This window comes from Typopeltis vanoorti, chromosome 20 (genome assembly GCF_054136105.1).
Source record: "Typopeltis vanoorti isolate ZY-2024b chromosome 20, IOZ_Tvanoo_1.0, whole genome shotgun sequence".
NCBI lineage: Eukaryota > Metazoa > Arthropoda > Arachnida > Uropygi > Thelyphonidae > Typopeltis > Typopeltis vanoorti.
Genome location: NC_143568.1, coordinates 81,880,266 through 81,894,979, shown reverse-complemented (window position 1 = coordinate 81,894,979; position 14,714 = coordinate 81,880,266). Strand labels below are relative to the sequence as shown.

Below are 14,714 nucleotides of genomic sequence, written 5' to 3'. Positions count from 1 at the left end.
TATTTATTTATTATTAGTTTTTCAGAATATGAATCCTACTTGAAAGGTTGTAATCCTATTCCATTTTTATTATTGCAGGTGAGCTAAGGGCTAGATAAATTAGAAGACCTGTTCTAGAGACCAAACAGAACTTCTTTTTTTTCATGTCACTTCTATCCTCCAGTAATAAAACACTACCAGTAAACTGATAGTGTTTTATTGGATGATGAAATTCATCTGCTACCTAAAGACATTCACTAACATCCATGCCCATATTGGTATTTAGATCGACAGCCTGTTCATTGGAAAGGTGGATAAACTATTTTTCAAGCCAGGAAGGCTAGTTTGTGTACTGATAGATTAAATTATTGAAATTATGGTTTAAATAGGTAGCCTACAGTTAATTTAAACTACATAATTTCAACTGCATAATCATATTATATTGGAGGGATTAGGCTAGAAGAAACCGTTGAGGCTAGGGATCTTGGAGTGTTAACAGATGGGAAGTTGAAGTTCAAGGGCCATGTGGCAAAGATTGCAAATACAACTCAAAAGATAATCGCAATGCTGAAACGAATGTTCACATGTAAAGATAAGAATGTTATTTTGCCTCTTTACTTTGTAAAGAGGCAAAATCCCTTGATAAGACCTCACTTGAACTATTGTGCACAGGTCTGGTCTCCTGGTTTCTGTTGTGATGCTGATATATTGGAGAAAAGTACAAAGGAGAGTGTTAAAAATGATATCAGGATTGTGGAATACTGATTATGAAGACAGATTGAGAATTTGTAGACTGCAGACACTAGCAAACAGGAGAAAGAGGGGTGATATGATTGAGACTTACAAGCTTCTGAAAGGATCATAAAGGATTTCAATTGATGGAATTTTTCAATTTATGGAAGGTGGGGAAAGAACAAGAGGGCATCCTCGGAAGCTGAGAATGAAGGCAACCAAGAAGGGTGTGAGGGCTAGATTTTTCTCTCAGAGGGTAGTGTGTGATTGGAATGGATTGCCTTTGGATGTTGTGAGTGCAAGCAGTGTGAATGAATTCAAGAATAAGTATGATAGCTGGTGTGTGTAGTATGTGGCCTCCCTCGATAAGTCTCTGACTCCCTGGAGGTCTCTCTTAATAATAATAATTTGCCAAGATATTCAAACTACTATATATGGTGAATTCTGATGCCATTGACTAATATCAGATCTCTTGTACATACACCTAAAAGCCATGTCCTTACATCATTTGAAAAGTAAGGTTTTAAGAAAAGTTTTAAAACATGATTGATTGCTGAATATGTGGATTCCAAAGTGCAAGAAATCAGTGTTACTAGTTTTTCTAATGGCTGATATGAAGTTCTATTTTTAGTCTGTGTTAGGTTCAAAAAATTTTTTTTTTTTTTTCAAATCTTAATTTGAAAGAAAACATCAGGTCTGGGTTAGCTGAGTGGATGACATACCCACTCTCCAAGCAACAGGCTTTGCATTTACATCCCTGTGCATGAATTTTAAGTGAATGACTTTAGGTAGTAAGATCTGAAGCAGCTTGCATGGGAGGGGGTGCCATGTTTAGTATCCAGAGCAGGGTTTTTCTGTATTATCCTACCATCAATCCACTTGTTATACTTTTATTTATTATTCATATGGAGTTTCCTCCCTTTTCTTCCCCATCCCTATTGGGGCGAGTTGAGCCTCCTCATGGGGGGGTTAAGTATTTATGGCTGTAGATCCTTGTGTGTGTTCATGGGGTCGGTTTGCCTGCTTGCAGGATGAAAAACCCCAGATAAACTGGGGGGGGAAACCCTGCTGTCCACGCCCAAGACTGGCTAACTTGGCTATGGCTGAGGAAGATCCTTAAACTCCTCACGTCGGCGATGGGAATCGAACCCAGGACACTTTCCCCATGCATATGGTTGCAAAGCGCAAAGCCACTCAGCTAACTGCGTGGACACTTGTTGTACTTATACTAATGTACTGTGTTTGTTTTACATAGCTTTATGGATGGAATTCACATAAAGAAAGAAAGAATGAAATCAGTGCTTATAAACTCCGATTTTAATGCTGAATAAAAAAAAAAGGTATTTCTAACTGCTCACTACTATGTTTAAAGAACTACTTCTTAAAATCCCCCCCCCCTCCCAAAAAAAAAGATGAAAAAATTCTTTTTGATATTATGTTACTTATTTTACTAGAAAAAACACAGATATCTATATTTTAGCCAAGTAAAGCAAAAGAAAGATTCACCATGGAATTCTTCTAAAGAAGTAGATTCTTCTAGAACTGTGGACAAAAGCAGCCAATGCTAAATCTGCTAAAGGTTTCCTTGTTCATGATTCATCAGGATTAGATTCTTAACTATCTATAAGTATTTTCTGCTAAGAAGTATTTACTAATCTTAATCTCTGGTATTCCTTATATACATTTTGTATTATTAAAAAAATGTGTTCAATTTCTGTTATTCCCTTTTGAGTAATTAAAATGATTATCCTGCTTCAACTTCTGTTAATGTTTAGGAACATATCAGTATGTTTACAAGTGTAAAAGGCAACAAGAATCAGTATATCAAATGTGCACTCTAATTAATTGAAATATTCCCTTACGTCTCATAATACAGTTTAATGGGATTAAAATTTAATTTAATCACTGAAAATTCAGTGATGAGCATTACAATTTCACTGATTCTTTTCTTTGACTGCTGGTTTACTAGCTGAACTAAGCTAAGATGCTAATTTACAAATTATTACTCTTATTACTGGCAAAATATGAAAACATGAGCCTCTCAGGCTTACTCTTCATATATACTGATTTCCCTTGTCTTCAAGGGGTGGGCAGAACGGATAAACATGTACTCACTAAACCCATGTGTAATAGTTGTATAAAAACTAAAATTTTTTTTGTGTTAGGAATAGAAGAAAAATAAAACTTCATTCTAACTTTGAAGATTGTTACTTCATTTGCTAACCACATATAAATTTAGCAGGCTTGCTGAACAATATGTTTCACTATTGTAGCTGCAGGCGTGTACTTAGCATATCAGTCATCCCAAATCAAGTCATCTCAAAAGTAATGTCATTTTTAGCATCAAGTTTTGAACGGATTCATGACCAGATCAGTTTGAAAGCACCAGTTCTTGTCTGATCACTGAAGTTAAGCAAACTTGAGCCACACCTGGGAACCCTGAATGTTGCTGCCAATTAATTTTTGCTGGCCCAGTTGGCTGAGTGGTTAGCATATCCACTCTCCAGACAAAAGGCAGTAGGTTCGAATTCTTCTGTGGGCATGAATGTTTGTGATTGTCTGTGAAAATAGTAGTGGTGGTGGACAGTCGATGGTATTGGTATAGATGATGCAGTTTGCTGTAGTTGGCGGATTTGAGTGGTAGAGTAGGTGTCACAAAATAATTATAATAATAATATATTCTCCATTTGAATTAGCAATGCTCTTCCAACATTGTGAAAGCTTCATAATGCCATTTTTATAGAATTCTTATAGAATTCAGAAAGTTTGGAGGCAAAGAAGTCGCATAAGCTCAATTTCAGTGCCTCTAGTGTATCTTATTGTTTTTCATTAATGAAATGTTGCAAACTTCAAATAAGTGGTAATCTGAAGGTGCAAGATCAGGAGAATACAGATGTGGAAGCTTTTCCCAGCCAAGTTCCTCAATCTTAGTACAGGTGATTCTTGCACTATGAGGGCTTGTGTTATCATGGTGAAAAACAACACCCTTTCAGTTGACCAGAGAGCACCTCTTTTCTTTCAGTTTTTCACTCATTCAATCAAGTTGTTCACAGTATACTTCAGCTGTGATTGTTTGATTTTGTGGCAAGAGTTCAAAGTGTATAATACCATCCATATCCCACCAAATGCTTGACAAAACCTTCTGAGGGTGAAGATCTTGTTTTGGCTGAGGTTTAACCTATTCACCTGAATGAACCCACTGCCTTCAGCACTTAACATTCTTGTCAAGTAATCCGCTTTTCATCACTGTTGACTACACGACTTAAAAAATGAGATTAAACTTCTCAAGAATGAAGAGCAGTGTAGATGTTCACGTTCCCTCTTTGATTGTTGTTCGTAAGGAATGCACTTGCTGAACTTAGACACTATTCCAAGTTCTTGCAAATTGCAATGATGATGTTGATGACAATGAATTAAGATATTTTGCTAAATCTTCAACATTTGCAGTGACATTTCTTGCAACGGTGGCTTCCAGCATATCATTATCGAGAGAGCCCAGAGCGAGGGGAGTCTTTCAAGCTCAAGTCCTCCTTGTCAAAATTTTTAGAACCATCGCTGGCACTTTCGCACATTCAAAACATTATCACCATACATTTCTTGCACATTTTTAATGTTATTAGCATTGTTGCCTTTTTTTGAATTCATAAAGCATGATGTGCCTAATGTGCTCTTCAGTGACCTGTTCTTGCAAAGTGGAATTCCTTAGAATGAGGCCACCTCAGCTTATCAGATAAAGCTTTAAAAATTCATGTTTAGATAAGCTGAGACACGTTTGAACAAGTACAGTATAAAAAACTACATTACTTTTGGGATGACCGGATGCTAGTAAAGGAAATGTCTTGAAATAGAGTCATTGTACAGAGCTAAATATGCAAACACAGTAATATTACTGCTTATTAATTATGCTATAATGAAGCATGCAGGTAGCTTTATTAAACTGAGTAAAGTACTGACTATTGCAGACACACTCAGTAATTGTCAGTACAGTAAATCTCAAACCTGTTGGCCTCAGCTAATATATGAACACTTACACAGGAAACAATTTTATACTCACACATTTTTGTAGCCTGCTGGACTGTAGGCTACTAGAAACTGAATTCAATGATCAGTAGCACTGCAGCTGCAGTTTATACAATGAAAGATCTGTAGCTCTAAAATACAGTTGTATAAATTAAATGCAAAATAATACACTAAGCATATGTAAATTAGAGTAAATAAATAAAACCAAACAAAAGTAATTTCTTTGAGATGGTGCATTCAGAAATTAGATAACATTTTAAAATTTTGGCAATTTTGCATGCATGTAGCAATCCTAAATTGGTTGGAAAGTAGTTAAACAATTATAAAGAATAAAAGCAATGAATAAAACCAAATGGAGTAATTTTTTTTCAGTGAGAGTTCAAAAGAAATTAAATAATATTTAATTTCTTGTTTAAGATTTTCAGGAATTCAGTTTGTTTGTTGAATTCCTGACTTAGTTGGAAAATAGTTGAGGAATAAAAGAAGAATGAAACATAAAATCAGTAATCGGATAGCTGAATAATTGCTTTCTGTGAGAATGCAATAGGAGTTAGTTATAGACTTACTTTCAGATATATTTTTCTCTTCAATATGGCATTCATTTTTATCATACTCAAAATTAACCAATGTGAAGATATCACTATCATCAATAACAGTAATATTTTTCTTGTGTGTTCTCTCTATGTGAATTTATGAGCATCTTTAAGTCGAAACACTTAAGTTGCTGACCTGGTTGGCTGACTGGTTAGTGAATCTGCCTCTCCAACCAACACACTGCAGGTTCCAATCCTGCAATGGGCATGGTTGTTTGTGATTTTCTTTAGATGGGAGATAAATTTCATTGCCTGGTATGTGACCACTGTTGTGTTATTGGAGGCCTGAAGTAGCAATTAAAAAAAGTTCCATGTTTGGTCTCTAGAGCAGGGTTTCCTGACTATATAAAAAATCATTAAAATATAAATATATATAAAATAAATTAAAAAAAAGATAGGAAAAAATCCTTAACCCACTCTTTGCACTAATATATTGTAGGCTTCAACCTTTCATGAGTGGGAATCAGTTTAAAAAAAAAAAAATAATGCCTAGTCCATTGTACTGAACAAAAATCCAGCAACAAATAATGACCACTATTATTACTTTGCTCTTTTCTCTAAAGTTTTCCAAAACCTTCTTATATATCTAGTATTCATTTCTACTTTGCTGTTGAATTCTTTGATGATAACCAGCTTTTACTTTTCTCTTTATGTCGCCTGCTTTCTCTAATAATTCCAAAAAAAAAAAAAATCCTTTACCTATTCCTTAGTAAAACTTATTGTGTCGGTTCATAAGCCCAAATAAGTATCATTGTCCAATTTTCCCATTTTGCAATTTGCCTGTACCATCCCACTTGAAATTACGTACTATTCCAACAGTTTAATTTTGTATTTAGTGTGGAATCATATAACTACTTCTTCCTTTCTCCTATCACTGTTGCCTGAACATAATATCTTATAGTTAGTGTTTAGCAGAATCTCACCGATTATAGTCATCTCTCTCTCTTGGTTACGTCAGCATGATACTTCACTAATTCATCTACTAGTTCATCTTCTTATCCAATCATATTCTTGCATTGATGGTATCTATCTTCATGTCTGCTGAGTTTGGATTTGTTGCAGTAGTGGACTTTTGACTGTGCAATCTTTAATCAGGTGTCACTTCAGTCTGCATGACATTTCATCATAAATGTACCAGCATTTTTATTTTGGTTTAAGTCAATACAGAATATAGTTTGGTGAGCTTAGTCCCTAAATTGTCAGCCCATCATCATTCATTCAGTACTTGGTAGATATCTAATAATAGGATATACACAAGAAGCCTCAGACATTGGGTCTGAAGCCCTGGTTATTTGCTTTTATAATATATGCATTTATTTAATTTTTAAAATTTAGCATTTTTCAGGAAAACACCTCCTTTGTTATAATATTGATCTTGCAAGAAAACTTGTTTCACAGTATGCTGATTTGTGATGTATTAAATTTTTTAGGAACGCAGTCTGAGCATGTGTCACAGTGCTAATGTATATCAGAATTATGTGCTTAGTCCTACATTTTGCATGATGTGCAGAAATTTTAAAGTATACTCAGTTTATAATTTCAGCATTATTTTTACTTTATTCATTTTATTTTATTTTATATTTTTTGAAAGTTTTAGCATAGCTTTATTTATTTATTTTTATTTTTATTGAATATAATATCTTTGACAGGCACCAGGTTATGGGGATATTAGAATCACTGTAGAAGAAATACCTAGCATTGTTACTCTAGAAAAATGTTTCTCCATTGGTTGCCGGGTGACCAACTCATGGTAATTACTTTTATAGAGGAGTATTTATACTTTTTTTTGAAATTTATATATATATATATATATATATATATTTGTATTTATATCTAAAACAAAAGATTCTTTGTTAAATTGCTTTTATGACACTAAGTTGCTTTAGGAAGAAAACAGGTATGCTGGTATCATTTTTATTGTTTTACTAAATCACTTAAGGAATTGACAATGTACAAAAGAATATACATTAAATTACACTTTAATAAATATTTCTGATATTTCGGCGATGTCACGTTGCCATCTTCAAAAGGAACTTACAAAAAAGGTATGTGCACGTAGGCACTACAACACAGTAACTGAGAATGAAGTGATGAAACTATTGTTCTCTTAAAAGTCCTGATGGTGCCCCCTAGCAGGCCATGTAGGTGTTCTTGTCGTTGGGCTGATGTAAGCCTCCCAAATTTGGGACAGTCTCATGCAGCCAAATTTATTGAGGTTTGGAGAGTTTCTTAGGACTGAGGCTGATTCCATGAATAGTCTTTCGAATTTGAATTTGCTACGGTGTATTACTGTAGCTTTCTTCCACCGTATCCTGTGGCGTGTATCCAGAGCATGGTCTGCAAGACCAGAGTGGCTGTACTTGTGAAACCGGATGTAATCCTTGTGTTCCGAAATTCTGATATTCGCTGTCCTGCCTGTTTGGCCAAAGTAAGACAGTTTACAGCTGCAAGGGACCTGGTATACACCAGGTAGGTCTAGGGGAAGTCGTTAGTCTTCAGTGGAGCGGATAAGGGATGCCAATTTTCTGTATGGTGTGTAACAGGAGGTCAAGTCATGTCAAGATGGTGAAAGGGTTGCTAGTTTCAATATTTTTTGGATTTTTTTTTTTGGGGTCGGGGTAGCCATTGGCTGAGAAAGCGTTGAGGATGTGATTTAGTTCAGTGTTTAGGGCCTTGTTGTTAGAACAGATTAGTTTAGCCTTGTTGTATAGTGTTTTCACCATTCCATATTGTTGTGAGTGGGGGTGGTGGGACTGTTGGTGAATATACCTGCCTGTATGGGTGGGTTTTCTATAAACTGAGAAAACCAAGGTTCCACCAGGCTGGCAGGTGACTTGTGTGTCTAGGAAAGGGAGGCTGTTGTTTTCCTCTTTTTCCAGAGTGAACTTGATTCTGGGGTGTTGGTTGTTTAAGTGTGTTAAGAAGGAGAGGAGTGTATTATCAGAGCCATGTGGCCAAATAGCAAACACATCATCAACGTAGCGAAGCCATATGGTTGGTTTTTGTGGGGCAGAGACTAAAGCTTTTTCTTCAAAGGCCTCCATAAAGAAATTGGCCAAGGGTGGGGAGAGTGGTGAACCCATGGCTGTCCCCTCTATTTGTTTGTAGAATTTTCTCTCCCGAACGAAATAGCCTGAGTTCATTGTGAACTGAAATAGGGCTGAGATATCAGGAGAAAATTTAGCTTGGATTAGCTCTAAAGTTTCCTTGAGTGGGACATTTGTGAATAAGGAGGAGACGTCAAAGCTGACCATTATATCAGTATGTTGGAGTGTAAGGTTTTCTTAGTGGGCTGAAGGCTTTGAAGTGGGCTGAGTTTTTTATGTGTGATGGTGTGTTGCCAGTATAGTGTGTGAGCACTTTGGCCAAATGTTTAGCTAATTTGTATGTGGGGGAATCAGTGCCATCCACTATGGGACATAATGGCACATTTTCTTTATGTATTTTTGGGAGTCCATAAATACGGGGGTTATAGAGTTAAATGGTTTTAATCTGTTAGTAACTTCTACAGACCAAGAAGTGACTTTCTTAAGGAGCCTGTGAAGTTTTCTGATTTGTGAGTTGGTGGGATTGTATTCGATAGGGAGGTAAGTAGTCCAATCTAATAGAAGAGCATTAAGCTTTCCTTTTGGTTAAGTATTACAGTTGCATTTCCCTTATCTGCTTTGGTGATAACTATTTCTTTATTATTCCTCATTTCCTCGTGGTCTTGCTTTGGAGAGGACACAAGCTACATCCAGTCTTACACTGTCGGCAATTTGATTTGGAAGATGGCGGGTTCCTCGTTCGATCTGGATCATAATATCCTCACCAGGTATTTTTTTGGGAGCAATGGCAAAGTTGTGGCCACTTGAAAGCGCATTGAGTGCTTCAGGCTTCAGAGTAACTGAAGAAAGGTTGATTATGATGTTGGTAGGAAGTTTTGGATTGATGGTAGAGTTCTTTTTATAATTTTTCAAATTTTTTGATCTGTCGACCACATATTTTTCAAAATTCTTTGTCTGCTGCGGTACATGAGACGTCATGTAAAATTGACCAAAGCTTTGATTTAAATGCACGAAAGCTCTTCTTCAAGTGCACGAATAGATTTGTTAATGTCAGCTTTTTTTTTTTTTAGGAAATTTATTGGCCTTTTTAGTTATCTTACACTAGCTACTTAGGTGGCACTTTTTGGAATTGTAAATTATTGTTTAATTTGAGCTTAAAATGTACTGAAGATGCCTGTGACACACATTCAAAAATTATACTATTAAATAATCTTTTTATGTGAGTTTTTCCATTATTAATTTTGTATTTATATTATTATCATATACAGTGCACACAGAGCTTTTGCTGTTTGGCAAGAGCACAGTATCTACATGTTTTGCCAAGATACTCTGCTTACAAAATAAGAAGTCAATTATACCTGCTAACTGCAGAAAGGTTCCAGGTGGTCCCTGCACCATGATTTATATTATATTACTGTTTATATTTATATTATTAAATTTATATTACTGTTTCAGTGGATGTCTGGGTAGTGAAAATCTTAAAATATATTATATAAGGTTTTAATAATAGCAAACCGTGAACAGACATATAAATACAAAATTAATAACGGAAAAACTCACGTAAAAAGATTATTTAATAGTATAATTTGTGCCTGTGTGTCACAGGCATCTTCATTAAATTTTAAGCTCAAATTAAACAATAACTGACAATTCCAAAAAGCACCACCTAAGTAGCTTGTGTAAGATAATTAAAAAGGTCAATAAATTTCAAAAAAAATGAAAAAAATGAAAAAAAAAAAAAAGAAATAAAATAAATAATAATTAAAAATTAAAAAAAATTACATATATACAATAAAAAGTTAAGAAAGATTATCTGAATTATAAAGTACTATCTTCCATAAAGGGGATAGACGAAAACCATCAGATCTGTTTAAGTTAGGAGAGTGAAGTAAAGTTTCACATGTTTCTTTATAAAGCCATTCCATGAGGAACCGACTTTTATGAAGGACTCTTGTCTTTTTCCAATGAACTCTATGTCTAGTTCAGGTTCAAGATATTGAATATAAGACTGGTGTTCTTCTAGCCCAGGGGTCGGCAAACTGTGGCTTGCGAGCCACATGCGGCTCTTTGGGTACATACATGTGGCTCTGAAGTAAAATTGAAAATAAAAATGAAACTATCATACTTTCATTTATAAAATTTTTAAAGATTATACAGAGGGAGTGGAGGGGATGGTTGAGCACATGGTAGGCAGGGCAGCCAAACAAAGTGACTAATTAGGATTAGGTTTTAGGATGCCTCGACATCTGAGGTCATTTGCAGAGCAACAAAGTGACTAATAAGTGGTCGCACGTGTGTATGTTAGCATTTCAACTCAACTGGTGGCTTGCTTTTATCTTTCAGTCTCGCGATTTCCGAAAAATATATAAATACTGAGGTTAACTCACAACACACTTTGTCCAAGTATTACTTAGCACCTCTGAAGATATATCAAGCCTTGGTTGAAGGAGGAAAACTTGCAACAATAAAAATCAATAAGCAACAAGCAATTGTTGATATGTGGTCATGTGGATAACAGTGTTCACTTCAAATCTGGCAAAAGAGCAAGGGAGGGTGAAAGCATTAAAACCATATTGTTGTTCATTTCACCTCTCTTTTATTACTCATCATTCTGCTGCTATTTTTATTTTTATTTTTTTAAGTATCCATTTTATTTCAATAATTTTTATTTACTTATTCAATTTTAATTTGTTTTGTTTGGATAATTAAAATATATAGATTTATTTGGTTAATTTAAGTCTGCAACGATGAGACAGGTGGACCACCTGTCTCATCGTTGACCATAGGTTGAGAAACACTGCTATAGGACAGCAGTGCCGAACCTGTGGCATGCCCGAGAATTTTGCTGGCACGTCAACGATGTACATATGATATCCTTTTATATGCTTATAAATTATTCCACTTTTTTTTTAATTGTTACAATACATACAAGTTAACTTTTGTTTTACAGGAGAGAGCAGCTATGAACACGTGAATTTGATTGGTGCAGTATTAACAAAAGATCACGCGACCCAAAGGCAAATGGAACCGACAATTTTGGAGTTGAAATGCTAATTCTCGTCAACCGAATTCCATAACATCTGCAACTATCATAACAACATTCACTATATATTTCTTAGTTTTAAGACATTCATGACAGGGTGTCATTTATCGTTCCGACAGAACTTCTCATTACCGGCGGGTTCAAGTCATACAAAGTTTCAACCCTTGGTTGATTTTTATTGCCTTGTTTGCGTTTGAGTTGGAAGGGGAACTTGCACAAGCATTATATGGCATGTTTCAATTCGTGGTAGAATTTTATTTGAAGTTAGCCTTTGTGATCTGTCATAATGACATCGAGAATTTCAAATGCAGTCAAACAAGCTTATTTCATGTAATTGAAAAATTGGACAGTAATTTTAGTTAGATATGTTTCCAGTGCAACATATGGTTTTGCTTGCCTATATAGGGTAGTTTCTGTGAGAGGGGTACATGTGATTCATTAGTTAGCGCCGTTTTTATTCCAGCTGTCTCTAACTGCACTATTTGTTGAGAAATATATTACACAGACTGCAAAAGCTTCTGTACCTTATTCAGGGATACAATAAAACTATTTTTTTTTCTTACATCTACAGTATATAATGGTTGTTGGGGGAGGGCGTGTTGTTTTTTTGTATGGAGGTATATATGCAAAACCTTTTAATGCCTTTTTTCGTAAAGTGAAATCAGGGGTGCCAGTTATTCACGAGGGCAAGTTATATTCGACGGTAAGCATTCGCTGACAAGTCGAAATCCTTCTGCTGCTTCTCTTGCTCTGCTGACTTCTATGGTGAGTTACAATGCATAAATATTTTTCTCACTACCTTTTTTTTTTTTTTTTTCTTTCAAGCCAACATCATTAAAACCAATTTAATAATACAATAATCAATAATCTTATACTGAATAATATTATAAATTTTTGGAGATCGGAATGGGATATGCCAATGAAACGTAGCACAAGTTAATTTAATGATGTCGGCCTGAGAAAACTACAGTACAATATTGTAGCATTAGTCCTGCGATTGATTGATAACTAATTTAAATGCGTACTTTTATATTTGTCAGTATGCTACACCGTATACATAAGTGTATTAATACTCTTTATGATTATGCCATAATTAATTTTCTCCTCTACATATGCTTGAGTCATTATTTTCTGAAATGAATTTTATAAAAGACAATTTAAGAAATAGAATGACTGATGAATCTAGTTCCGCGTGTGTATTACTAAAAGTGACAAATACGAACCTGATATAAAGCATTTGGGATCTAATGTACAACAGCAAAAATATCATTAATAAATTGATATATTGATATTAATAAATTTATAATAGGTTGATATTAATTTGTATACAACAATGTGTATGTCAGATTATGAGTTCATTTTTATGAAATTCTATGTTAATTTTTAAACTTGTCTCAATAAAATTCTGCAATTTATTTTGTATTAATTAATGTTAATTAATAATTCCGGATAATGATCAGATGTTATGTATACTGAGTCTCAGTAAACAAAAGAAATTTCTTGGAAAACACAGCAAAATATAGACAAACCAGAGAAATACACATAACGTGCAACAAATTTTACGAGATGATTTGCTGCTCCATCAAACCATATTTATTCCTGCAATACTCTCTCTCTCTTCATAAGTTTTTTTTTTTTTAATTATGCCATCATAAATTTACTTATTCATGTTTAGAATTTATAGGATTGTGCTATTCGTTCTACCCAGAAATTATAGGACACAGATATCACAAATGATAATTATTAATTATCCTTGACCATTAATGAAAGTGTTTCTACTCACACTTATTTTTTATCTATTCTTACATGTCTTAAATGATGGTTCACATATTTTCATCTTTCAGTATTTCAAATATACCAATCAAATATAGCATTCTCCTTCAGTCTTGTTTTCTAATAAATCCTAAAACAGATTGTTCCCCCACTCTACGCAGAAGTATTCAAAGTTATCCTGCAATTAATTGCATTGGACCAATTAAGATGAACGCTGATGCACTATGCCTGTTTCTTCTTCTTTGAGTAGTCTGCAAGATATGCTGTTTTATTGCAACAATAAAACACATGTTCTTCTTTTTGGTTCACCTTTTTCTGATTTGTGGAGAATGACCGGTTAGTTTGCCCTGTGTGCGTGTTATAGAGTGATGTGAATTGTAATATAGTGAAACAAATTTAAACAAAAAATTACATTTTTAAAAGATAAGTATTATTAATGTAATTTAATATTATTTTACTTGTTAGTTTTATGATTTTTTTGTCTTTTAAACTGAAATAATTTAATTTAGGATTAATTAATTAGTTGCTTTTGAATAAAATATGCTGGTCAATTTTTTTATATATGAAATTGTGCTGAAATCTATTAATTCTGAATATCTTTTTTTCTCCCAAGAATTAAAGATCATTAAAATCGATGCCAAATGACCACAATGTATTTATAGTTTACATGAAAAAATAATTACATCAAAAAAAGCTAAAAGATGTTTATTGATGTAATTATTTGTCTCCAAGCTTCCCCCCTGTGGAAAATTTTCAGCGCACGCACACCCATGCATACGGTCAAATTAACGTGAAATTTGTAGCGCGGGTTGCATAATCCACATGACAGCATACCCAACCGAAATGAGCACGCGACGGCACTGATATATATATATATATACACACACACACATACATACAGTAATCCCTCGATTAATGTGCCCCCAATTAATGCATTTTTGATTGGTGCGATTAGTGAATTTCGATACCAAAATTTGATTAGTACGCCTCTAAAATTCTATTAGTGCGCCTATATACATCTTAAAAATAAATGTTACAGATTTTAAAAATTTTCTATCTATACATTTTTTTTTATGGCTGACTATTTTAAAAAATCACTCACCAGAATGAAATAATTTAGTTACTGATTTAAAACATTTTACAAAGTTATTTTTAATGGCATACCACCATGTACTCTATGTTCCAAATTTTTACCGTCAAAATTTATGTCGTCTGCTAATTACATAGCATTTTCCTGATCATATCTCATACCTTTGCAATTATTTTCTTTACATTTTTTTTTTATTATTTTAAAGTATTTTCCCAACCTTTCATCATGAGTAAAAGAATTAGTGAACAAAAAAGTGAAAGTGTGAAAATGATTTGAAAAGCAATCTCATTGGAAGAAAAACTGGAAATAATAAAGAAAGTGAACAAGGCGAGTCCAGAGCAAAGATAAGATAAGAACACAAAAATGGGTGAATCAACTATAAGAGCAATTTTAAACAAAGCTGCTGAATACAAAGAGAAAAGTAAGGCTGATTCAAG

General features: G+C 34.1%; 1 protein-coding gene across 4 annotated transcripts in view; it reads left to right on the top strand.

The window, feature by feature from the left end:
- LOC150095599 (trafficking protein particle complex subunit 13) overlaps positions 1 to 14,714 on the top strand; it is a 200,329-nt gene that overhangs the window by 112,451 nt on the left and 73,164 nt on the right. For all 4 annotated transcript variants that reach the window (XR_016550085.1, XR_016550084.1, XR_016550086.1 and 1 more), the window contains exon 9: positions 6,974 to 7,074. Coding sequence is in view for 1 of the 4 variants with exons in the window: in XM_090410598.1 (XP_090266724.1) it covers positions 6,974 to 7,074 (101 nt within the window). In the remaining 3 variants the exon portion in view is untranslated. The remainder of the gene's footprint in view (positions 1 to 6,973; positions 7,075 to 14,714) is intronic.